Source organism: Protopterus annectens, chromosome 11.part0 (assembly GCF_019279795.1).
Source record: "Protopterus annectens isolate FY-2018-M chromosome 11.part0, PAN1.0, whole genome shotgun sequence".
Lineage (NCBI taxonomy): Eukaryota > Metazoa > Chordata > Ceratodontiformes > Protopteridae > Protopterus > Protopterus annectens.
The window spans coordinates 213,563,113-213,590,656 of NC_056745.1; the positions used below are offsets into that span (position 1 = coordinate 213,563,113).

General features: G+C 43.4%; 1 protein-coding gene across 1 annotated transcript in view; it reads right to left on the bottom strand.

The window, feature by feature from the left end:
• Positions 1–27,544, bottom strand: part of METAP2 (methionyl aminopeptidase 2) — a 788,177-nt gene that overhangs the window by 35,720 nt on the left and 724,913 nt on the right. Inside the window, exon 10 of the mRNA XM_044087637.1 lies at positions 4,122–4,237. Within this exon, the coding sequence (XP_043943572.1) occupies positions 4,122–4,237 (116 nt within the window). The remainder of the gene's footprint in view (positions 1–4,121; positions 4,238–27,544) is intronic.

Below are 27,544 nucleotides of genomic sequence, written 5' to 3' on the forward strand. Positions count from 1 at the left end.
CTTGAGATCTAGAGTTACCAGCCAACACTCCTTGCCCAGCATGGGAAGAAGTTGCTGTAGGGTCAGCATTTTGAATTTTGGGACAATGATGTATGTATTTAAGGTGGACAGGTCGAGAATTGGTCTCCAACTTTTTCCTTTCTTGGAACTAGGAATAGTCTGGAGTAGAACCCTTTCCTTGCTCTGCTGTTGGCACTCTTTCCACAGCTCTCATGTTTGCTAACTCCATTATCTGTTGTAGAGCCTCTGTTTTTGATTTGGAGGTAGATTTGGCATTCCTCTTTGACTGGTAAAGTGTGGAAGTGGAACCGGTAACCTTGATCTATGGTTTGTAAAATCCACTTGTCTTTTGTTATGTAGTGCCAGTTCTTTGAAAATAAGGTTAACTTTCCGCCTAGAGGAGCTGCTATTTGTTCCCTGGTAGGCGGATTTAGGGTTAAGTCACTGTGGTTGTGTTGATGTAGTGGCAGTGGTTGTGTCTGTGCCTCTGTTGTTACCTTGCCACTGTCGTCCTCTGTAGGCACCTCCTCTGGATTGGTTTCTGCCTCTGGAGCGTCTATTCCTGCCCCTTTGAGATCTTGCGGAGTCAGGAAAGGACCAATTTTTGGCAGGCCAGTTCCTGCTAAACCTTGGGGGTTGAACCTGCAAGAAATCTTTAACCGTTTGAACAGATTTTGCCTTTTCTTCCATTTTCTTCATAACCTGCTGGGCAGGTGTACCAAACAAACTTGTCTTATCCATAGGAGCATCTAGCAACTTAGCTTTAACATGATCCGGTAAAGCTTGCTCCTTTAGCCATGCATGCCTTCTTATCACTGTGCCAGTCATGGCTGATCTAAATGAAGCCTCCAGTGCATCATAGCCACATTTTAAGGAATGGTTACTAACCTGTTGTATGTTATTTACCATTTCTAATGCATATTTCTTATCAAGAGATTCATCAGTGGTTAGCTTTTTAGTTAACTGATCAAGCATAAACTCTTGGTATTGTATCATGTGAAACTGACAGTTTAAAGCTCTAGCTGAGAGAGTAGCTGGAGTGTAGACCTTTTTACCCCATCTGTCTAATGACCTTGCTTCCCTTTCAGAAGGAATAGGGTTTTTAGCTATGGTCGCGGCTACTGCCTTGGGACCCTGGGATATAGTTTCGGGGTCTGCAAGGGGGGCCTTGTAAAGGTGGTGATGAGTATCTGGCACCCTGTAAAATCTGTCTGGTTTGGCAGGGGCTGAGGGTAAAGAATCTGGAGCGGAGCAGACATCATTGAAAGCATCATCCACCACAGAGAGAACAGGAGGTATAGCTAAGGGCCTGTGCTGTGGAAGGTGCAGAAAGGTCCTAAGTCTTTTTCTGGAGTCTGAAAAATCCTGTTGCTGCCATTGGAACTGCTCTCGGATGGCATGTAAGGTTTCCCCAAAGGAGAATTCTTCTGGTGGGGAAGCAGCTGGAATGGATTCTTCAGCATCAGAATCTTCAAAATTGGAGAAAGGAGCCTCTGGCTGGTCAGTTATGTCTGATTCATCAGCAGAATCATCAGAGGACACTGGCTCAGGAGGCTCTGTCCTAGGTCTCTTCTCTGGGGGCTGAGAGGCCCTGTCTGGGTGAGATTGAGATCCTCTAATTAATGAAATTAAATCTTCTGCCAAAGTAAGCATTTGAGAACTAGAAGAGGACCTGGTAGTGGGGGGTTTAACAGGCACTGTTTTAGTAGTCTTGGCTGCTTTAGCCCTGGCGAAGGCCTTAATGGACATGGCTGCTGGAGGCCTAGCAGCACCACGTGCAGGGGTAGAGACATCCAAGGGAATGGTGTCTGATAAGTCAGTGGCAACCACCGTAGTGGATAAAATTTCTGAGGCCGATTCAATAGTGGTAGCAGGGGCCTCAGTTGTAGAGATAGATTCAGCTGTACTTTGATCAGTTTTCTCGGTTTCGGCCGAAACCGAGACACTCGCGGTTTGCTTAACCATGGTTTCGGCCGAAACCGCGGACTGCGAATGTCGGTCTTTATCTTTGCGTTTTTTGGCAGATTGGGTAGTCGGAGGATCCGACGGCATAATGTACGCAAAATCAGAACCGAAAAACTGTTCTGCAAACTCCGACCGACGCCTAAGCGTTCGTCGGTTGAAAGAAGCACAGGCCGAACAGGCTGCTACGTCGTGGGCTGGGCCTAAACAAGGCAGACAGTAAGAGTGGAAATCTTTATGAGGTATTTGTTTCCCACAGGTTAAACAATTATTAACTTTTTCTGACATCGGCTGAGGCAAGAAAGAGTGCCCGACGGGTACTTAGCTTTAGAAGTCTTCGAAGTAGTATTCGGTAGAAGTAATCTCTGGATCCGACCGACCGGCACTTGCCAACAGCTTCTGCTTCGGGCGCCACGCGGCAAGAAAGACAGAGGAAAATGGCGTCGGCTGATGCCTTTATACCCGAAGACCAACAGAGATGACGTCGGGTGAAGTGCGACATCAGCCGAAGCCGGACCCGGACTTTGGAATCCGGCCGACTGAAGGGCTGCCTGACGACAGGACAACCCACTTGTTATGACTGCAGATGCATCCATGAAGGACATCAGCATTCAGACGGACGATCATGCAGTGGCATTCGGACTGGCAACAATGTTATGAGGATGGTACGTATGGACGTCACCTTTATGCCCTATGCTACAGCAAGGAGCATACATGTGACAGGTTACTTTAAGGTAAGCCTTAAGGCTTTGGTATACTGGCCATATGTTGGGCTGCCCTTAGCAGGGGATCCCTAATGTAATGAATACTGCAATAGTGAAATGGAAGGACATCTGCCTCTGCGATACCTCTGGATAGCTTGCACAATTCATGTGGCCTACATCTGGTTCAAGAAAGAGCCCTTGCTTTGTTAATTTGTTAGAAGTGTAAGCGATTCAATGGATGCAGCCAGGATGCTTGCCTGTAAACTGTCAACAACCAACCACAGCATATTATACGAGTTGTTGCAGGAGATGTTTAAGAGTGTTTGCTGGAGCTTTACTGGATCCTCTATTTATTTTGAAACTGTACTCCAGTTTTAAGTTTTGCTTACTGTTTGTTTGACAACTATACATGGGCTAGTGGTCTGCACTGTATCAGTGCCAAGCTTCTGAAGCCATCTGTGTGGACTGGAATAACTGCAGCTGAATAAACTTGGGCTTGAAGTATTTTGCTGTTGGGAGCTTGTCATGCTTTTTCTTGAAAATGGATTTGTTCCTTTTTGCAAGGGAACTGTGGACTGCTACAGCAATCTGCCTTGCCTTTTAAAAGGGGAAATGTTCATCAGACTTCTCAAACTACTGTATGTGCTCCTGAATGGACCAGGCTTAATTCATAAATTATTTTAATTTTAGTTGTGCTATTATGGACTGTGTAGTTAATGCTTGCCACTGTTTTGGCAAGCACACCGCATTAGTACTACTTCATTTGGTCTGTTATTTAACTTTGTTTTCATTCTATATGCACATTGGGTAACATTGCACAGCAAATCATCAAAATAAATCTATACCTGAATCCAGCCTTCCCTACAACAGTTTTAAAGTCAACACCACTGCCTGGAAAACTGGAAAAAAGGGGGGGGGGGATAAATGTTTTAGCAAAATTTCATTAAACAGAAGATAAACTATTATGGTAGTTACGTGAAGGAGAAAATCTACGTGTCTCAGGGTCATTGTTAAGGTACGTCAACAACACATACTACTCCAACCATATGATTACATTCACGTACAGTGGGTAGGCAACATTAAATAAATATGGAAACTATGCTCTTCACAATGTGTACAAACACAAACAAGGTTTCAAGAGTTTTAGCAAAGACCTAAGGATGACAAATGAAAGTCTAAGCTCAGGACAATCTATGCAAGGTTCCATCTTAAGGCAGAGAAGCACTTTGTACACCTGATGTATCAGGTTCAACTCTCCTCCACTGTAAGAACTTAAGACCTTCCTCCTTGCACAGATTTTCAAAAACATTCTTAAGGATCCATTTGACTAGCTGCCCTTGTGTGCTATTTAAGCTTAGTAAATTTCCCTTCCAAAGGTGAGAATCAAACCCTGTACCTTGTGTAAATACCTTAACCATTATACCAACCCCTAATAATACATGAAAGGAGTCATACCTAATTGGCACATGTCCAACATCAAAGTTCTTCATGTAGTGGGAACACTCCATGTCATCATGCACAACACCTTTTCCGGTGCTGCCGAAAGTCTCTATGGCATAAACCTCCTGTTCCTAAACAAAGAGAAGTAAAATGAAACATTTCTATTAGTGAAAGACAGCCCAAAATTCTTAAGTCCTTCAGCTTAAACCTAAAATATGTTTCTCTGTAGTACTTTAATGAAACTTCACAAAAAAGAACTATTGTGTAAGTTACTTAACAGTACATTTCTGAGAAAAGGTCAAACAATTAATAATCACATCTTGACTTAAATGACCTTGTGATTTGGACTGATTTGACTTGTTTTCCAAAGCTGTTCCTGCTCCTTGTAAAGGTTAGTACTGGTTTTGCAAGGCAACTTCCAAGACAGCTGCACACTGACCAAACGGCTTAATTTCAGCGCTCTCAGTGTGAAAAATGAAACAGAGAAGGGCCAGTAATTCTACCAGTATTAGTAAATTCAGTTACTGGCTAAGTACACTGCTCGAATGCCAGCAAAGAAATAATTTAGCCTGAAAGAAAATCATCTAGAAAAGGTGAAGAGAAAACAAAGACTGGGAAGAATCCTGCAGCTGTTCTGCGAAATGCAGTTCAAGCTCCAGCTTTGGTGCAAGACACGGCTTCTAGTTATCTAGAGGAAAAAAATCAAATGTGCTCAGAGCGGATTAAAATAACATTGAAGGTGTACATCATCTCAAGTAAGAAAAAGCTGGAAAAATGGAAGAAGCTGATAAACGGCAAAAATCAGAGGCTGAAAAGAAGAAATGTCTGAGTACAAGGCTGTTCAAGAACAGCTGTTTCAAAAATATTAAGAATGAGAGGACAGAGCGCAGAGATTTTCCGATGTGCCACAGAAACCAGAAGGAACTAAATTAATTTTATGAAATCACAAATAAGCAATCAGACTGGTAGTGCAGAGCTGGATTTGTTGACTGAAAGGACGCATTGTGTTTATGCTCCAAACCTGGCCAAGAGAAAGCAGATAAGACCTGTATTACTAAAGATGCAGTCATGCCAACAGAAAGAGGTGCTGACAAAACCTCGCAGAAGGTCAAAGTATTAAAAATTGGAGACGGTACATTGTGAAAAATGATTATTCACTGTACAGCAAGCAGAAAAGCAATACTGGTTTTGCACTGACAAAGGTACTGTTGTGAGTGGCACATGATTCCCATTTAAATCCAGCATTAATGTGTGCATGTGCAGACTTCACTTTATAGAGCCCCCAAAGCCCTAAAGGAAAAGAAGGCTAATGGAAAATGGATCATCAGTGCTCAGATAAACAGATGAGCAAGCAAAACAAGTAGAACACTAAAGTAAAAAGTGTTTACAGGACACTTATGAAACTAAATACATCACAATTAAATGCAAATTCCCACAATGGCTGAAAGATGGAAGAAAATGTTACTATTACAGAGGGCTTGTCTGACATTTCTGAAAACCTGAAAAGAAAGGTCACTGAAATGTGCTCCCTAAGCATAACACAAAGCATCTTTTGTCTTTTTCTGAACTACTGTAACAGGGTCTAAATGCATCCGTTTGGATATGTGGAAATCTTTTGACAGTGAAACCCTACGGTTGCCACCTTTTCAAATGCCCAAAGTGAGACATTTTTGGTACAAACGTCAGATTTTGCAGGCCGAATCATTCCCATGGCCAGTACAAAGGACAGAACTTCACTTGTTTGCCTAAATAAAAGCTTATTCTTGTAGCATTTTATTTGCTTATTCTGTGTCTTATAACATTTAGGTGTTTCAAATACAGAATAACTGTTTTATGCAACTATTACATAAAATATAAGAAATAATTTTGTCCTAAAATCTCAGGACATTTGCCATTTTTACATTTTTTTGCAGGACACAACTGCCCAAAGAGGGACTGTCCCTCGCAAAGTGGGACAGGTGGTGACCCTATGAAACCCCCTTTTCAATGACTACGGGAGTATAATTACTGTTGTGAGGGAACTGCTTCCCGAAGCTGGCGATTAGAAGTCCGAAGGTCACTGCGGCAGAAAAGTTCTGGAGTGGGTATTTGTAGACGCCACTTTTATAGCCGTCTGTTTATGGCTCTGACATCAAATGTCGCACATACCCCTGCTCCTAAGACTTTGGTATACTGGCCGGATGTCCAATGGTGCAGGCAGAAACCTCCCTACAGTAATGAATACTGTAGCATGGGAAGACAAGGACATCTGGGGGATATACAACTCAAAATCCTAAGGAACTTGTCTTAATGTAATCTTATTTAGACATGAATTTGCCAAAGAATGGAACTCTTTGATTTTTCTGAGGCAGGAAACTCACCTGAGTAAAATCTATAATCACTTCAGGGAAGGTTACTTGAGTGAGAAATGTGTGCAACATTGTACAACTTCCGGCATTTCCCATAAACTGTACCAATTAAACATATACTGATGTGGCACAAAGTACAACTATAATAAAAAAACAAGTGGAAAAAGATTGTAGAAACAAAACCACTAATCCAATAAAACGATTAGTGTCAGCACACAGGTTGCAAGTCCATAAAACGTTTATTGTATAAATTCCACAAGCGCTTTCACCCCAACTCAATTGTAGGGCTTTTTCAAGTGTACCAACAGTATAACTGTTCAGCCATCTTTAAATAACTTCATTTTGAAAAAAGGCGCCAAAACCAGTCTGACCTAAATTTAAAGTAAGCACGCACATTTTTACAACTGTCAAGTTTAAAAACACAAATAAATTCACTTTGTTTACCAAACATTGATTCAAAGTTTTATCAAGTTTATTAAAGTAGTATAAAATAACACGAAATAACAGTTCTATCTAAAAAAGAAGAAAAGGATGTCAAAAATTTAAAATACTTTAAAATTATGTTAAACTATACAATCAAAATGTTACTTTAATAATTGTTTCAGTGGTTGTTTTAAGTACTTATTTTGATAAATCTTCTGCTTTTTTTAATCAAATAAGGCTTAATAAAAATAATATTTTAATAGGATGAGGATAGCCATACATCTGGCCAGCAGACCAAAGCCCAGGTCTTTCCATGTGCTGCATGTCAGACATATGGTTTACTTCCAAGGTGTAAGGTACGAAAAGTGAGGCACAAGAACCAAATAACTCAAAACTAAATTATTTGCCAAATTAGCAACTGCTAACCCCCCCCAAAAAAATAAAAAAACAAGAGCAGCAAATGAGGAAGAGAAAGATGGCACATGTACATCCAGAAAAAGAAAACTGCTTGGACAGAGGGAAAAGAAAAATCCCAACAAGGGGAAGGAAGGAAGGATGGAATTCTGCAATAGTGACAGGACACCTACATTTATGTAAGTTCTTGCACGGCTATAATATAATCACTGTTAACTGTACTATAATCACTGCTGCACTATATCTTACAATAGGGAGACTACTAGTACTACTATAAAAAAAATGGAAGAGGAAGGAGAAACAGAGAAACCCTCCAAGAATCTATGGAGGATGCACCTAGCAAAACTTGCTCTGGGTCTTGAAATCGCACCAACTTGTATTGCTTTGTAAAAGTATGCAAAAAAGACCAAGTATCAGCTTCCAAAATGGATTTAGCATCAAGATTCTAACAAAGACTTCCATTAGAGGCAAATGCCTCAGTAGAACGAGCACCAACAGAAGGACAAAGCTGTTTGTATGAAAAAAAACAAAAACAAAAAGAAATGGCCACAGAAATAGGATCATAGGAAGTTACTAGACTAATGGCTCTAGGGCCCTGACAAGCCTAGCCAAGTTCTACCCTTATTTCCACAATTAGCACTTGATGCCCGTGTTTAAGAGGGACACAGGTGGAACCCTCTGAGGTGAATTTACGGTTACCTATCCAATTGTCCAGACTGTGTTTGAAGACTACCAATGAGGTGCTCTGTTTGACATGAAGTGGGAGTCTGTTCGAAAGGTGTGGTAACCTCTGGGAGACAAATCTGTCCCTCCAGCAGGTTCTATTAATGTAACATACCAGGATAAGGTCTTTAGAAAGAGTAACCAGTGTACCATTTTACTTGGGGATATCCAGCACTTCCAATAAAGCAGGGTCTGAGATTGCCTTGCATGCACGGTAGAAATAGCCTCAGAGTAGTCTGTATGAAACAGAATAAAGTGATAGTGATTTCAGACGATCCACATAAGACAGATGCTGAAGACAGTACAGTTTTGTACCTACCATAAATGTAGATGTCCGAGAGGTATGCATCTGCAGTCCTAACAAATGGGGTTGTCCTGCCTCAGGCAGCCCCTCGGTCAGCCGGATTCCAAAGTCTGGGTCTGGCCTCGGCTGATGTCGCACTTCACCCGACGTCACTGCTGCTGTCAATTGGGTATAAAGGCATCAGCCAACGCCATTTTCCTCAGTGTTTCTTGCCCCAGATGCCAGGTGCCCTCTAGGAAGGCTAAATTTGGATAAATGCAAATGATTCCAAACAGTAGAGAGCAAACAAAAATAAACATGTATGTACATATATACAAACAAATACACCATAATAGATTCCCCCAGCTAGCTACAAGATGGGCAAATACCCTAGGAGTACCACAGAGCGGAAGGAGGGTGGGTAATCCTGACTGCAGATGCATACCGCTCGGACATCTACATTTATGGTAGGTACAAAACTGTACTATGTCCTTCAAGGATGCATCTGCAGTCCTAACAAATGGGTAGAATACCATAGCCAAACTGGGGGAGGAGGCACTAAGAAGATTATGGTGTAGTTAAGATCCCTTGCAAAACAGCAGTGGCAAAACCTGCTCAGGATCTGGAGTATAAAGGCAGATTATAATGCTTGGCAAATGTATGCACGGAGCTCCAAGTAGCAGCCTCTAAAATGTCTTTGGTAGCCACTCCTTGTAAGAAAGCTGTAGTAGTGGCTGTAGCCCTTGTGGAGTGAGGTCTGATGTTTTCTGGAGTTGTCTTCCCATGAAAGGAGTAACAAAATCTAATGCAATTTCCTATCCATTTTGAGATTGTCTGTTTTGAAATTGCTTTTCCTTCCATTCCTGCTGCATATGCTACCAGAAGCTGGTCAGTTTTTCTATTGTTCTTGGTTCTGTCCGGGTAGTAGCGCAATTGCCTGTGTACATCCAAGGTGTGCAGTAGTCTTTCCCCCCTGTTCTGTGGGTTGGGGAAGAATGTTGGTAGGTGGATTGCTTGGTTCAATGATACCCTGGAGACCACCTTTGGCATAAAAGTAGGGTTAGTTCTCAAGGACACTCTATCCTGATGGAAGATAAGGAAGGGCTGTACTGCCATTAATGCCTGTAATTCAGAAACCCTTCTTGCTGAAGTGATTGCAAGCAGGAAAGCAGTTTTCCAAGATAAGAACTGTAATTCTGCTGTTGCTGCTGGTTCAAAAGGGGGAAGTGTTAACTTTTCCAGCACAAAGTTCAGGTCCCATGTAGGCAGAGGTGGCTTCCTTGGAGGCTTTACATTTTAATTCCTCTCAGAAACTGCCTGAGTAGAGGATGAGAGAAGACTGGAGGATCCATGTTGTATTCTGCTGAAATTGCTGATGCATGAATCTTGATGGAGGAGTAAGACAGGCCATTGTGGAAAAGTTCTGCTAAATATTCCAGGATGTTAGCTATGTTTGCCAATGATACATTTTCTCCTTTTGCTGCACTCCAAATGAGGTATCTTTTCCATTTTGCTGAATAAGTCTTCCTTGTGGAGGGTCTGCGAGCCTCCAGGATAATGTCTTTAACCCTCTGAGATAAATCTGGGTTATTTTGTTTCATGTAAGATTCCAAGCAGCTAGCTGCAGTGTTTTCACGTTTGGATACAGGATCTTGAAGTTGTTCTGTGTTAGCAGCAGAGGAACTAGAGGTAGAGGCCATGCGTGTGTCCGAGACATACTTCTCAGAAGCGGGTACCAATGCTGCCTCGGCCAGTCTGGAGCTATCAGTATGATCCTTGGGTGATCTTCTTTGATCTTCAGTAGCACTTTGTGCATCAAAGGTAGAGGTGGGAATGCATATGCTGTTAGGTTTTCCCAACTGAAGGATATGGAGTACACCTTCCAAGCAAGTGGGTGGTATGCCCTTGTGCAGAATTTTCTCAATTGGTGGTTGTGTGGGGATGCGAACAGGTCTATTTCTGGTAGCCTGCATTTCTCTGTAATGGTTTTGAAGATGTCCGGATGCAGCATCCATTCGTGGGCATCCGTGGTAGTTCTGCTTAATGTGTCTGCTAGTATATTTTCTTTTCCTGGCAGAAATAAGGCCTGGAGCTGAATGTTGAGGTTCAGGGCCACATTCCACAGGTCCATTGCCATCCGGCATAGAGGATATGAATGTGTGCCTCCCTGCTTGTTGATATACCACATAACTGTGGTGTTGTCCGCCCTTATCAGCAAATGACTCTGTTGAAGAAACGGTCTGAATGTCTGAATTGCCTGTTTCACTGCCAGCATCTCTTTTTGATTTATGTGTAGGTTCAGCTGTTCCTGTGCCCATAGGCCTTGTATACACTTGTCTGCCATGTTGTGCCCCCCAACCGAGGTCTGAGGCGTCCGTGGTGATAGTCTGGCTTGGGTGAGGGCTGTGGAAAGGCAGTCCTTTGTTCAACTGACAGACCTGAGCCCACCACAGGAATTCTTGCTTCAGGCATGGAATTATTGGAATTTGGGTTTCTAGGCTGTGCTTGTGCTGAGACCATAAATTCCTTAGGTACCATTGCAACTTTCTCATATGCAGTCTGGCATGTGGGATCAATATTATGCAGGATGCCATGTAACCCAGGGCTTGCAGGATTTTCCTTGCTGTAAGCTGGTTCTGCGTTGTTAATGCCTTGAAATAGAGTGGTAGTTGTTTTTACTTTTCTGCTGTGAGAAATGCCATTTGATTTGATGTGTCCAGTTGTGCACCCAAGAATGTAATCCTTTGGGATGGTACCAGCCTTGACTTTTTTATGTTGACTGTGTATCCCAAGGCCTGCAGTAGGTGAATAACCTTTTCCAAATCTTTTGTTAATTTGATCTTGTTGTCCGCTTGTATCAGGCAGTCGTCCAGGTATGGATAAATTTGAATTCCCTGAAGCCTGCAATGAGCAATTACTGATGCCAGGCGTTTCGTGAATACTCTGGGCGCAGTAGATAAGCCAAAGGGCAATGCTGAGAATTGATAATGCTCTGATCCTGCAAGAAATCTGAGGTATCTTCTGCAATCTGGTCGAATAGGGACGTGCAGGTATGCCTCCTTGAGATCTAGAGTCACCAGCCAAGCCTCCTTGCCCAGTATGGGAAGAAGGTGCTGTAGGGTCAGCATTTTGAATTTTGGAACAATGAGATATGTGAGATATGTGTTGAGAGCGGACAGGTCGAGAATAGGCCTCCATTGGTTTTCTTTTCTTGGCACCAGGAAAAGTCTGGAATAAAATCCTTGTCCTTGTTCCATAGACGGTACCTTTTCTATAGCTCTCATCCTTAGTAAGTGGTTGATTTGTCCTAGAGCGTTTGTCTTTTGGTTTGGTGGTAGGTTTGGCATTCCTCTCTTCCTTGGTAGAGTATGGAAGTGAAACCTGTAACCTTTGTCTATTGTCTGTAAAATCCATTTGTCTCCTGTAATGTAATGCCAGTTTACTGAAAATAAGGCTAGTTTTCTGCCTAAGGGTGCTTCCAGTTGTTCCCTGGTAGGCGGTATCAGAGCCAAGTCACTGTGACTGTCCTGTGGAAGTGGTAGTAGCTGGATCTGCGGCAGTACTTCTCTGGTTGTTAGGCTGCCACTGACGTCCCCTGTAGGCACCTCTGGATTGATCTCTGCCTCTTGAGCACCTATTTCTGCCTCTCTGTGCTCTGGTGTCTGGAAAGGACCAATTCTTCGAAGGCCAATTTCTACTAAACCTAGGAGGCTGGACCTGTAAGAAGTCCTTGACTGTTTGGACAGATTTTGCTTTTTCCTCCACCTTCTTTAACACTTGCTGTGCAGGGGAGCCAAACAAACTGAGTTTCTCCATGGGAGCATCTAGGAGCTTTGACTTTACATGGTCTGGTAAGGACTGCTCTTTTAACCATGCATGCCTTCTGATCACTGTACCAGTCATAGCTGATCTAAAGGAAGCCTCCAGTGCATCATAGCCGCATTTTAAGGAATGATTACTGACCTGCTAAGTGTTATGTACCAAATCCTGAAGGGACTTACGGTCTATAGGTTCAGGAGAGGATAGTTTTTTATTTAGCTGATCTAACAAAAATTCCTGATACTGAATCATGTGGAATTGACAGTTTAAAGCCCTAGCCGAAAGAGTAGCAGAAGTATAAACTTTTTTACCCCATCTCTCTAATGCTCTAGATTCTCTTTCAGAGGGGAGGGGATTTTTGGCAGTTGCTACAGCTTTGGGACCTTGAGAAATAGTTTCAGGATCTGCAATAGGAGCCTTATACAGGTGATAATGTGTGTCCGGGACCCTGTAGTATCTGTCGGGCTTAGCAGGGGCCGGAGGAAGAGAGTCAGGGGCAGTACAAGCATCATTGAATGCATCATCCACAACTGTTAGTACTGGAGGAATGGCTAAAGGCCTATGCTTTGGCAAATGCAAAAAGGTCCTGAGCCATTTCCTAGAATCTGAAAAATCCTGGCCCTGCCATTGAAATTGTTCCCTTATAGCATGCAAGGTTTCCCCAAAAGAAAATTCCTCAGGAGGAGAGGCAGAAGGAATGGAGTCTTCTGCGTCAGAATCCTCATATGGAGAATAAGGGCCTTCTGGAGGATTTGAGTTTTCTGAAACATCAGAAGAATAATCCGTAGAAACTGGTTCAGGGGGCTCTGCTCTAGGCCTCTTCTCAGGAGGGGGATGAGAGGCCCTGTCAGGGTGAGGTTGGGTTCCCCTGATCAAAGAAATGAGATCCTCTGCCAGGCTAAGCATTTGGGAACTAGAGCTAGGCCTGTGTGAGGGGGTTTTAGAAGGCAAGGCCTTAGAAGATTTAGCTGCTTTAGCCCTAGAGAAAGCCTTGATAGACATGGATGCAGGGGGCCTAGCAGCTCCACGTGCAGGAGTAGATATATCTAAAGGAATAGTATCTGATAAATCCTGGGTGCATGCTACAGCAGGAGAAATTTCAGTAGCAGATTCAGCCATGCTGTGTGAGGCCTCGGCTGCAGGAGGAATGTTTTCGGCCGAAGGAAGAACCGAGGACTCGGTTTCAGCCGAAACCGAGACACTCGCGGTTGGTTTAACCGTGGTTTCGGCCGAAACCGCGGACCGCGAGTGTCGGTTCTTTTCCTTACACTTTTTAGCTAATTGTGAAGTCGGAGTCTCCGACGGCATTTTGTAAGCAAAAGCGGGACCAAAAAACTCCTCCGCAAACTCCGACCGACGTCTAAGTGTCCGTCGGTTGAAGGAAGCACAAGCTAGACAAGCTGCTACGTCGTGGTCTGGGCCTAAGCAAGGAAGGCAGTAAGAGTGGAAATCCTTATGAGGTATTTGTTTCCCACAAGTTAAACAATTATTTACTTTTTCTGACATCGGCTGAGGCAAGAAAGAGTCCCCAACGGGGTACTTAGCTTTTTAGAAGTCTTCGGTAGTAGAAATCTCTGGATCTGACCGACCGGCACTTGCGAACAGCTTCTGCTTCGGGCACCGCGCGGCAAGAAAGACTGGGGAAAATGGCGTCGGCTGATGCCTTTATACCCAATTGACAGCAGCAGTGACGTCGGGTGAAGTGCGACATCAGCCGAGGCCAGACCCAGACTTTGGAATCCGGCCGACCGAGGGGCTGCCTGAGGCAGGACAACCCCATTTGTTAGGACTGCAGATGCATCCTTGAAGGACATCTTAAACTTTCCTTGTGAGGAACCTTTGTGGTTTCAGTTGCTGCAGGTACTTGGAAAGGTGCATACCAAAATGGGCGCTGTACTCAATTACTGGCCTCATGAGGGAAGAGTACAGGGAGGTTATAACTTTTTTTCTGGAGGCAATGCCCTTGCTTATGAGCTGAGCAATACAGAATGCCCTTCTTACCACTGTACGACATGGTGATCAAAGGTAAGACTGCTGCCAACATTTGTGCCCAGGTCTCTCACCACTGAGTGCATACTTGGGGTGTTGCTATTGATGTGGTAGTTAGCAGGACTATCACTTTTACTGAAAGGGATGTAATACATTTTTCTGCATTCAGTTCAAGACCATGATCCCGACACCAATCGTTTGTGTAAGACCCTCTTGTAGGATGCTGACATCATTTGGAGATTCTATGACAGCTTCCAGTTTGCAGTCATCAGCAAAGTTAGTTAGCCATAGACCTTTAGTTTTTGCTTGGACTTCATTGAAATAGATTCCAAACAGTAGAGGTCCCAGGACTGATCCCTTTGGAACACCACTGGTTACAGGTCTGCTGATGGAGGTGGATTCCCCTATTTTGACTATATGTATTCTATCAGTGAGCCAGTTAGTGATCCATCTAATGACACAAGGGTCAATACCTAGCTGGGTGACTTTGTTAATGATGCCAGAGTGGGGGATACTTGTCAAAAGCCTTGGTTAAGTCTAGGTAGGCTGTGTGCACAGATTTCCCCCTTGTTCAGGGCCTTGGTGACCGTCTTGGTGACTGTCTCAAAGAAGTCCAACAGGTTTAACAGGGCCTTGGTGACAGTCTCAAAGAAGTCCACCAGGTTTAACAGGCATGATCTCCCTTTGACAAATCCAAGAAGAAATGGTTAACTTAAAAACTACCAAGCCCAATTTCTTGTCTTGAAAAGAAACAAAGTTGCTTAGATTTCTTAGTATCTTAAGTCTTGTCTTAATGTTGAAACTGTCTACGCAAACCCAAAGAATGGAGAATCCTCTCACTATTTTGAAGAGATGGAATGAAGGAAGGAATACGGATGGGCAGATTCAAGGACACATCATTGACCACTTTAGGCATAAAAATAGGACTGTTTCTAAGAGACACCCTGTCTCTGGAAAACCAGAAAAGGAGGAACTACCATAAAAGCCTGAAGTGCTGAAACTCTTTTGGCAGAAATCAGAGCCACCAAGAAAACAGTTTTCCAGGTTCAGATTTTTAAAGTAGTAGTAGCTGCTGACTCAAAAGGTGGCAGTCAATTTTTCAGGGGAAAAACAACAGTAGAAGTCCCAAGGAAGAGGTGGAGAAATGTATTTCTTGAAGGCCTACAACAAAGGACACCTTTGAAAAACTGTTTAACTTAGAGAAATGTGGTAGATCCAGAGGCTGACCAGCAGAAGAGGCTGAGAAATGAGGTTTAACAGAGTATGCAACACACAAATACACACAAACTTTCTGGGCTGCGAATGAAATGGGTTCAGTTGATAAGTGCTCTTCCCCAGTTAAAAAATTCAAAATAAAATAAAAATAGGAAAGAACAGTAGGAAAATCCACTAAGAGAGAGTCCTATTCACGGTCATGACACCAAGAAGAAAACCTGTTCCACTTCACAACATAAGATTTTCTAGTAGTGGACCTTCTGTCAAAACTAAAGCATGTCCTCAGAAAACTAATGCCTAAAAGGAATCAACACCTGATCACCTTGCAACAGTAATTGCACTCCCATGTTCAGTGAAAAACAGGTTTTACTGTCAAAAGTTCTAAACAGCCTAGCCAAATGGAGGCTTTAGTTCCTATTACTGTATTTCAGCGAAATACAAAAGATGCTTCAGATCTTGCTTGGGGGAACGCATATCAATCATCTTTTTTGTTTAAGGTTTCCAGAAACATTACACAAGATCTTTATCAACCTGAAGGAATCAAGACATGGATACCGAGCCCGACAGCCTTTTAGGACAAATTTTTACCCAGTCACCTTTGAATTGAAAGGATCATCTTATCATATCTTTAACTTGGCTATTTAATAAAACTTTCCTTGGTCAGTCTTACTTTTTTTCTTCAGGACAATGGAATCTGCAGATTATCTTATCAGATTAATGTAGCTTAGAGGGATAAAGAGCTATATGACCCAGATGATCTGCAGAGTCAACTGAAGGGTGAGAAGAAGATGGTGAACTATACAGCTCTTGTCCTGTATGAGTAAATCCACCCTGTAGGGTAACGTGATGACTGCCCCTTGCCAGATGAAAAAGAAGGGGAACCAAAGCTGTCTGGGCCAAAAACAGAGTCACCAATAAGATTTTTGGCCTGTCCCACACGATTGGGTGTAGGACATTTGGCAAAAGAGGAAGAGAAGGAAATGCATATAGTAACATCCCTTTTCAAGAAAAAAAAAAAATGAATATTGCATCCAATTTCCAAGCCAGAAGACATGGCACTCTGGAACAGAACTTGGGGAGCTGACTGTTCTGAAGGGAAGCAAAGAGATCTACTTCATGAGTACCTCACTGGTGGACAATGTCTGGTAAAACCAATCTGTGAAGAATCCATTCATGAGGATTTGCCCAGGATCTGCTTGGACAGGCTCCCACTACATTGTGTTCTGAAAGAATATAAATTGCCTGAAGAATCAACTGATAGTGGACGGCAAAGTCCCATGCTATAAAAGCTAGTTTGCAAACATAGTAAGAATTTGTTCCCCCATGTTTATGTACTGCACGAGTGTTGCTCTAGCCTCAGAAATCTGTATAAGACTTATGACTTTTAAACCAAATTCAAAATGCTGCATTCGGACTGGCAGCAAAAAAGTTCTAAGGGTATGCACTCATACACCACTTATGTACTTTACACCTCGGATGCAGGACAAACGTCTGATGTACAGTGCATGTAAGGGCCCAGGCTTTGGTATGTTGGCCAGACATACAGCTATCCTCTCCAGGATACCCCTACTGTATGGAATACTACAGTGATTAAGGAAAGACATCTACACAGTGTGCTCCTGAGTTATTGCAATCCTCCTAGGAGAGGCAAGTGGACCACATCTCTTCACTGCTCCCCTTCTCTGCAACTCCAGTGCCAGGACCGCTAACTGAATGGTGGTCTCATGGGCCACAGTCAGGGTTCCATCCCCAAGCTGCAGGGAGCCAGGCAGCTGACACATTTTTGAGAAAAACTGCTGTGCTGTTCTGCACGGATGAAGTGCTCTTTCAATGTTTTTTTGTGATTTTCAAAACAGAAAAAGTCAGGTAATTAGACAGTGCTTATTCTAAAAATGATTTGCCCTGCTGACCGGACAAAGATATGATCACTCTTGGCTTCTTCCACAGAGTACCTCAAATGCATGTATGCATCCTTTAAATGTAATATTCCTTCCACTTTAATGGAAGGCCAACTATAAAATATGGCAAATGACTAGCTCGATTCAAATTAAATTCTAAAACCTCTTTTAGCATTGAAAAGGCAGATTTTTTTGACACCTTATCCTGTCCTTAAGGAAAAATGTTTATGTGTCTTTGCACACCAGGGTCTGCAAACTCATATTATTTCTTAGTACAGGTAATGGCCACTAAGAAGTGTTTACTGCTTAACTCTGTGGCATAGATGGAAAAAGAGTTATGAACCAGATGACCTGTATTTTACTAGTGGATTGGATGATGGAGCAGCTGGGCAGGGAAGGGTGAGAATGAGTTACTGATACTGGCTCATCCTGGTCTGCTAAAATACAGAGATTACACAGCTCCCTCTCTCTCACTCTCTCTGTGACAGAGATATGAGTTTGAACAATGGTTTGGGCACCCACTGGAGTTAACGAGTGGGATAAAAGGAGTGATTATGACTTTGCCAGCTCACATCTCTTGGGGAGAGCACATCCAGGTACTTATTTCCACTATAGAACCCCAAAAGGCATCAGAGATCGCATGGGAATGCTGGTGGCAAGGGGGCAAGGTATCCTTGAGGAGATGAGTCATTTACAAAAGTGACAGGCACACAATCTCCTGCAGGTCCTCTGCATGCCAAACCTTGGGGCAGTACAAGGTATGTGCAGTGGGGTAAGGGACTCAGAGCAAAAATACCAAATCATACCTGATGGCTGCTTAAATTATACCCCCTCACAGCTGATCCTTGTCTGATGAAAGGGAATGAATGGGCCAACTGGAACAGACAGGGACAGAAAAGCAGGCAGAAAAGGGAAAAAGTGACAAAAATATGCAAACATCTACTGGACTGTGAGATGCAAGGTTAGTAGCAGTAATGGCTGTGGCCACGCAAAACACAGAGGTCCTTCATGTGTGGAAGCACACATGCTCCTCCTGCAGCACAACTCCTGCAAAAGATACAGCCAAGAAGGAAAGGGTGTTGACTGCATAAAACAAAAAGGCCTTAGCATACAGAGTATAGGTATGTAAGCTTTTACTAAGTTTACGCTCAAGGAGTCAACTGAGCAGCTCAGTCACATCACCTGGTACTGATTGGAGACCAACAATGTCCTCTATAAAGTAGATTTTCCAAACAAATCCTATGTGAAAGTTTGTGATCACCCCCATCCAGTCATCCAAACTGGTTTTAAAGGTTGTAAGGAAAGTACTCTGCTTGATATGTAAAGGCAAACAAAAAGGAACATTTTTGTGTCAAGTACCTGTTGGGCCATTTGGTCTTGTTGAGGTGGCAGTAAAGCTTTAGGCCCCTAAAGTGGATGATTTAGCTGAAACAAGTTCAAAGAGTTCTGGGTCATTCATAGTAAGGAATACTCAGAAGAGATCATTCCTCAGGAATCTATATCACGCTGAGTAAAGGGACAGGGCTTTTAATCTATCAGAGTAGATAAGGGTACTGACACATGAAACTCTTTTCATGACGGAATGTTGAAGTCTCTCAAGCTGGTTTAGGTGCTTAGTGAGGTGCACTGCCATAGGCAGCACTGTAGTCAATGATGGGTCAAATAATGGAGATTCCGCAAAGGATAAGCTGTGCAAGGAAGAAGGATTTTCTAACCACCACAGAGACACGGTTGCCACAAGTCTCTGAAGACTGTCTGATTTAAGTGAATCATCTGTATGGTAAGCAGAAGTAAAGCAAGACTTACCAAAAGAAAGTATACTGCAGTTCTTGACAAGGGCAAATTCACAATCAACATAGCAAGCATTTGTTTGGTTTAGCCCTTGCTGGAGAATTTAAGCATCTGAAAGGGATCTAATAACTGCCCTCAGCTTGTAAAACTCAGCAAATCTTGTTACTCGTCAACTGATATCAGCTTTCATGTCAGAGAAGTACACAGCAAAGAGGAGGTGGCCCAGGGTACAGTGCTGTGGGATGCCATGTAGAATGCTTTTCTACCTAGAAAAAGAACCTTTGACCTTAACAGCATGGGCTTTATCAGACAGCAGTGATAGCCCACTCTGTGCCCAACCCTTGCAACTAAGGGAAATAAATGGGCCAAAAGTCTCTTACCCCAAAATAAATTAGCCTCCTGCCTGATAGGAAATCTACAGGCTTAGTGAGTTCTCATCCCAATTCTGAGGGGAAATTGTGGGTCTGGCTCTTGTCCTAATAGGAGCTAATAGGTCCACATGATAGCCAACAGAAGGCTTAATGGTTATGTGGGGTGGGAAACAAATAAATTAAAAGAAAAAGGTTTTCAGGGATAAAAACTTAAATGCCAATGACATGACTGGTTTGAGAGATACAAGATCAGTTTTCCACAAAGTTAAGAGCCAATGAGAAAGAACATACTTCCCAAGGAGACAAACATATAGCAGTACCTTACAAAAATTGAATCTTTATGCTGGTGGGCTGTATTATCGGACAGAAGCATCTTGATGGCTGCATATGATAACTGAACTGTTCCAGTACTCAAAAGGTATAGTTGTGTACACTTACCATAAATGTAGATGTTCGAGTGTATTCACTGTTGCAGTCATTACATCTGGGCTATCTGCTGGCAGGTTGCCCTCAGTCGGCCTGATTAACAAAGTCTTGGGTCCTGCGTCGGTTGCTGTCCCTTCTTCCATGACTTCAGGTCATCAGGGGTATAAAACATGCAGCCGACACCATTACATTCGTTTTTCTTGCCCCAGATGTCAGGTGACCCCCAAATGGGTAACAAATAAAATTAAAAACACAAAAAATATACCTCCAATCAAAAGCAAATACACCAAAAGGGCTTTTAAGCATAGTGAAAGAAAGTAGAGATAAATAGGGGGCTGGAGGGAGGGTAACCAGGACTGCAACAGTGAATACACTCGAACATCTACATTTATGGTAAGTGTACACAACTGTACTAGGTTCTTTGTGTTTCAGTGTTGCAGTCATTACATTTGGGTAGATTCCTAAAGCTATGGTTGGGTGGAGGATTAGGACCAGCTATAAGGCCCTGCAGGACAGCAGGACAACAGTGGCAAAGCCAGCTCTGGATTTAGAGAAAAGTGGTAAACGATAATGTTTGGTGAAAGTATGAACTGAGCTCCAGGTAGCAACTTCTAGAATGTCCCTGGTAGGAACACCTCATAGATGCAGCCCTGGTGGAATGGGATCTGATCCCCTGGGGGATAGTTTTTCCATGGTGCTAATAGCAGAAAACGAATACAATGGCTTATCCATTTGGAAATGGTTTGCTTTGAAATAGCCTTTCCCTCTGCTCCTGCAGCAAATGCCACCAGCAGTTGTTTAGATATTCTTTGAGATTTAGTCCTGTTTAAATAAAATACAAGTTGTCTGTGTACATCCAATGAATGCAGAATCTGCTCACCTTGTTCTGTGGATTGGGAAAGTAAGTTGGCAAATGAATGGTTTGATTAAGAGCCACACTGGATACCACCTTAGGCATGAAGGATGGATTGGTCCTGAGAGATCACCTGTTCGCATGAAAAATGATGAAAGGCTCCACTGCCATAAGAGCCTGTAATTCGGAAATCCTACTAGCTCAAGTGACTGCTAAAAGCAAAGCTGTTTTCTAGGAGAGAAATTTTAAGTCTGCAGTAGCAGCTGGCTCCAAAAGAGGGAGAGTGAGTTTTTTTCAATACAAATGAGGTCCCAGCCAGGGGTTGGAGCTTTCCTGGGTGGTCTTAAGTTTTTGGCCCCTCTGAGATACTGCTTTAGCAGAGGATGACAGAAGAGGGGAGGTTCTGTGTTGTATAGAGCTGAAATGGCTGAAGCATGGATTTTTATGGAAGAAAAGGACAGGCCCTTGTGAAGCATCTCAGTTAAGTATTGCAAAATCTGACGAATGTTGGGCACTGCTGTGCTTATCCCTTGACAATGATTCCAGGCACAGAATCTTTTCCATTTATCAGCATAAGATTTTCTAGTACTAGGTCTTCTCGCCTCTAAAATGGGGTGAACTTAGATGATTAGCCATGCTGCAAGGTTCAAAGTTTGTAGCTGAGTGTGCAGAGTTTGACTGTTCTGCTGAGACAGTAAGTAAGGTGTCTGAGGCAGGTGCCACGGTGGAAGGTGTGACACACTGTGCAGGAGTGGGTACCAGTGCTGGCGAGGCCAGTCTGGAGCAATCAAAATAATTTTTGGTATGTCCTGTTTGACTTTTAATAGAACTTTGGAGAGAAGAGGCAGAGGGGGAAAGGCATAGACTGATAGGTTTTTCCAGCTAAAGGACAGAGCATCCACTTTCCAGGATTTTTTGTGAAGAGTTCTTGTGCAAAATTTGTCCAACAGACAGTTCTGGGGTGAGGCAAAAAGATCTATGTCTGGGCTCCCCCATTTGCGTGTCAACATGTTGAAAATCCGTGGTTTCAGTTTTCATTCGTGAGGGTCCATGAGATTTCTGCTTAGTTCGTCTGCCAGAGTACTCAGCTTTCCTGGCAGGAATTGAGCTTGTAGTTGTATTTGGTAGGTCAAGGCCGTGTTCCAAAATGACATGGCTAGTCTGCAAAGGGGTTAGGAGTGTGTACCCCACTGCTTGTTTATGTACCACATAACCTTGGCGTTGTCTGTCTATCAGTAATTGTCCTGGATGAAGGTAGTCCTTGAAGGGTGTCAGTGCATTTTGTACAGCTAGCATTTCTTTTTAATTGATATGAAGGTGCATTTGATTTGGGCTCCATTTGCCCTGAATGCACTTCCCTGCCAGATGAGCCCCCCCCCCCCCCCAAGCATAGTCTGATGCGTCTGTAGTAAGGGTTTGGGCGGCAGGGGGTGGTGGTGGCAGGCCTCTGCCCACCATAGGAACTCTAGTTGCAGGCAAGGTATGATAGGAATCATTGTTTCCAGGCTGTGACAATGTTGACTCCATAAACCTTTTAAGTACCACTGAAGTTTCTTCATATGCAGTCTTCCATATGGAATTAGAAGAATGCAGGAAGCCATGAGCCCCAAGGCATGCAGAAATTGTCTTGCAGGTAGCAGGGTTTTTGTGGCCACCTGTTTGAAGTAAGTTACCAAAATAATTTTTCTGGTGTAAGGAAAGCCATCTGGGCAGTTGTATTCAAGCTTGCACCCAGGAATGTAATTTTTTTAGAGGGTACCAGTTGTGATTTATTTTCATTTATAGTGTACCCTAGACAAGTTAGAACCCTTTTTACAAACGCCAGAGGTTTTAGAATAATGTCTGTTTTCTGCCTGAATTAGACAATCATCCAGGCATGGATATATCTGAATATTTCTTTGCCTGCAAAATGCAATTACTGGAGCCAGGCACTTTGTAAAGACCCTGGGCGCAGTAGATAAGCCAAAGGACAGTGCAGAGAACTGGTAATGCAAACAGCCTGTTCTGAAGTGGAGGTATCTTCTGCAAGATTCCCTGATTGGGATATGCAGGTAAGTCTCTTTTAAATCTAGAGTTGCCAACCAGGCATCTTTGCCTAGCATAGGAAGGAAATGGTGAAGAGTAAGCATCTTGAATTTTGGGATGTCCAGAAAGATGTTTAGAGTAGATAAGTCCTGAACTGGCCATGATTTGTCTTTTCTGGGTACCAGGAAAAGTCTTGAATAGAAACCTTGTCCCTTTTCCTCTTCTGGTACTAATTGAATTGCCCCCATGCTCATGAGGGAAAGTACTTGTTTCTGGGCCTCCGCCCACTGATTTGGGGGCAGGTCTGGCCACCCGTTTGTAATTGGCAACGTATGGAAATTAAATCTGTATCCCTGGGATACTATATTTAAAACCAATTTGTCCCGGGTTATAACTTGCCAGTTTCTTGCATGAAGAGACAGTTTTCCCCCCAAAGGGGCGGCTAAAAGGTAAGTGCATGGTAAGTGTAAAGGGAAGTCATTGAGACTTATTACCATAGGGAGGTGTCTTGTTGTTTCCAGATTTGGATGGGGAGGCACCCCATTGTTTTGTTCTGAAAGTCCCTTGGGACTGAAACCTGGTGCCTTTGGAATGTCTGGGTTTGACTTGAGTGGCTCTCGAAGGAACTGGAAAGGACCAGTTCTTAGTAGGCCAGCGCCTACTAAATCTTGGAGGTTGCACTTGTAAGAAATCTTTCACAGTTTGCATAGATTTAGCTTTGTCTTCCATCTTTTTTAGAACTTCTTCAGCCTTATTACCAAAGAGACGGTCCTGTTGTAAAGGAGCATCCAACAATTTTGCTTTAACATGATCAGGCAGAGTTTGCTCTTTGAGCCAAGCATGCCTTCTTAGCACAGACCCAGTTACAGCAGTCCTGCAAGAGGCCTCCAAAGAATCAAAAAGTACAGTTTTGTACCTACCCTAAATGTAGATGTCCGAACAGGATAGCATCTGCAGTCATAACAAATGGGTTGTCCTGTCGTCAGGCAGCCCTTCGGTCGGCCGGATTCCAAAGTCTGGGTCCGGCTTCGGCTGATGTCGCACTTCACCCGACGTCATCTCTGCTGGTCTTCGGGTATAAGGGCATCAGCCAACGCCATTTTCCTCAGTGTTTCTTGCCCCAGATGCCAGTTGCCCTCTTGGAAAGCTAAATTTTGAATAAATGCCAATGTTTCCAAAACAGAAGGCAAACACAAAAAATAAGCATGTATGTACATATATACAAACAAATACACCATAAGAGACTCCCCCCAGCTAGCTATTAGGAGGGTAAATACCCTAGGAGTACCACAGAGGGAAGGAGGGTAATCCTGACTGCAGATGCTATCCTGTTCGGACATCTACATTTATGGTAGGTACAAAACTGTACTATGTCCTTCAAGGATGCATCTGCAGTCATAACAAATGGGTAGAATACCATAGCCAAACTAGGGGAGGAGGAAGAAGAATTATGGTGTAGTTAGGATCCCTTGCAATACAGCAGTGGCAAACCCTGCTCGGGATCTAGAGTATAGAGGTAAATTATAATGCTTGGCAAATGTATGCACGGAGGTCCAAGTAGCCGCCTCAATAATGTCCTTGGTTGCCACTCCTCGTAAGAAAGCTGTGGTAGTGGCTGTAGCCCTTGTAGAATGAGGTCTTATGTTCTGTGGAACTGGTTTTCCATGGTAGGAGTAACAGAATCTTATGCAATTTCCTATCCATTTGGAGATTGTATGTTTGGAAATTGCTTTTCCTTCCCTTCCTGTTGCATAGGCTACTAAAAGCTGGTCAGTTTTTCTGTTACTTTTGGTTCTGTCCAGGTAGTAGCGTAACTGTCTATGTACATCCAAGGTATGTAGCAGCCTTTCCCCCCTGTTCTGTGGATTGGGAAAGAAGGTAGGTAGGTGGATTGCCTGGTTTAAAGACACTCTGGATACCACCTTAGGCATAAATGTAGGATTAGTTCTCATGGACACTCTATCTTGATGGAAGATTAGGAAGGGTTGCACTGCCATTAAGGCCTGTAGTTCCGAAACCCTCCTTGCTGAAGTAATTGCCAGTAGGAAAGCAGTTTTCCATGATAGGTGCTGAAGATCTGCTGTTGCTGCTGGTTCAAATGGAGGGAGTGTCAATTTTTCTAGCACAAAGTTCAAGTCCCATGCTGGTAATGGTGGTTTCCTAGGAGGTTTTACATTCTTGATCCCTCTGAGGAATTGCCTGAGTAGAGGATGCGAAAAGACAGGTGGATCGAAGCTGTATTCTGCGGAAATAGCTGATGCATGTATCTTGATGGAGGAATAGGACAGGCCCGTATGTAGAAGCTCTGCCAAGTACTCCAGGATGTTAGCAATATCTATGTTCGAGACATCTTTTCCTCTTTCAGTACTCCAAATGACAAACCTTTTCCATTTTCCTGCATAGTTCCTTCTAGTTGAAGGTCTGCGGGCTTCAAGGATAATGTCTTTAACCCTTTGGGATAAGTCTGGGTTAGTAGCTGTTATGTGATGTTCCAGGCAGTCAGTTGCAAGGTTTTTAGGTTTGGGTGCATGATGTTGTAGTTGTTCTGAGTTAACATCAAAGGCATCAGGGGTATTGGCCACATTCTCCCGAGACATGCTCCTCAGCAAAGGATACCAGTGTTGTCTTGGCCAATTCGGAGCTATCAGAATTATCCTTGGACGTTCCTCTTTGATTTTCAGTAGTACCTTGTGCATCAAAGGAAGAGGTGGAAATGCATATGCTGTCAGGCCTTTCCAACTGAAGGATAGAGAGTCCACCTTCCATGCTAGTGGGTGGCATGTCCTTGTGCAGAATTTTTTGAGCTGGTGATTGAGTGGGGATGCGAATAGTTCTATTTTTGGCATTCCCCATTTCTTTGTGATGGCCTTGAAGATGTCCGGGTGTAGCATCCATTCGTGAGCATCCGAGGTGGTTCTGCTTAACATGTCTGCTAGGGTGTTTTCTTTTCCCGGCACAAATATTGCCTGTAACTGGATGTTGTAGCTCAGAGCCATATTCCAAAGGTCCAGAGTCATTCTGCATAGGGGGTATGAATGAGTCCCTCCCTGTTTGTTGATGTACCACATGACTGTGGTGTTGTCTGTCCTTATCATTAAATGGCCTTCTTTGAGGAATGGTCTGAATTTCTGGATTGCTAGTTTTACTGCCAGCATTTCTTTTTGGTTTATGTGCAGGTGCAGCTGGTCTGGAGTCCACAATCCTTGTATGCACTTGTCCAACATGTGCGCCCCCCAGCCTAGGTCTGAGGCATCCGTTGTGATGGTTTGGTTTGCTTGAAAGTTGTGGAAGGGCAAGCCTGGGTTTGACTGGCATGCTTGAGCCCACCATAGGAACTCTTGTTTCAGGCATGGGATTAGTGGGATTTCGGTTTCTAGGCTGTGCCTGTGCTGAGACCATAAATTCTTTAGGTACCACTGTAGTTTTCTCATATGCAGTCTGGCATGGGGGACCAGGATTATGCATGATGCCATGAAGCCCAAGGCCTGCAGTACTTTTCTTGCTGTTAGTTTGTGCTGCTTTGTTAATGCCAAGAAGTAAAGAGGGAGTTGTGCTTGTTTTTCTGCAGTTAAGAATGCCATTTGTTTTACTGTGTCCAATTCCGCACCCAAGAATGTTCTTGTCTGGGATGGTATCAGTCTTGACTTTTTTAAATTGACTGTGTATCCCAGGGCTTGTAGTAAGCAAATGACTCCTTGTAAATCTGTTGTCAGCTTGCTTTTGTTGTCCGCTTGTAACAGGCAGTCGTCCAGGTATGGGTAAATTTGGATTCCCTGTAGCCTGCAATGAGTGATTACTGATGCCAGGCATTTTGTGAATACTCTGGGCGCAGTAGATAAGCCAAAGGGCAATGCTGAGAATTGATAATGCTCTGATCCTGCAAGAAATCTGAGGTATCTTCTGCAATTTGGTCGTATAGGGACGTGCAGGTATGCCTCCTTGAGATCTAGAGTTACCAGCCAACACTCCTTGCCCAGCATGGGAAGAAGTTGCTGTAGGGTCAGTATTTTGAATTTTGGTACAATGATGTATGTGTTTAAGGCGGACAGGTCGAGAATAGGTCTCCAACATTTCTCTTTTCTTGGTACTAGGAAGAGTCTGGAGTAGAATCCTTTGCCCTGTTGTGTTATTGGTACTCTTTCCACAGCTCTCATCTTTGTTAATTGAGCTATCTGCTTTAGAGCTTCTGTTTTTTGATTTGGAGGTAGGTTTGGCATTCCTCTTTTTACTGGTAAGGTGTGGAAGTGGAACCTGTATCCTTGGTCTATGGTTTGCAAAATCCACTTGTCTTTTGTGATATAGTGCCAATTTTTCGAAAATAAGGCTAACTTTCCGCCTAAAGGTGCTGCTATTTGCTCCCTGGTAGGCGTGTCAGAGTCAAGTCACTGTGATTGTCCTGTTGCAGTGGCAGTGGTTGTGTCTGTGCCTCTCTGGTTATTGCCTTGCCACTGGCGCCTCTATAGGCACCTCCTCTGGATTGATTTCTGCCTCTAGAGCGCCTATTCCTGCCTCTTTGAGATTTTGAGGAGTCTGGAAAGGACCAATTTTGGCAGGCCAGTTCCTGCTAAACCTTGGGGCTGAACCTGTAAGAAATCCTTAACTGTTTGTACAGATTTTGCCTTCTCTTCCATTTTCTTCATTACTTGCTGAGCAGGTGTACCAAATAGACTGGACTTATCCATAGGAGCATCTAACAGCTTTGTTTTAACATGATCCGGCAAAACCTGTTCCTTCAACCATGCATGCCTTCTTATCACTGTGCCAGTCATGGCTGATCTAAATGAAGCCTCCAGTGCATCATAGCCACATTTTAAAGAATGGTTACTAACCTGCTGAATGTTATTCACCATTTCTAAAACA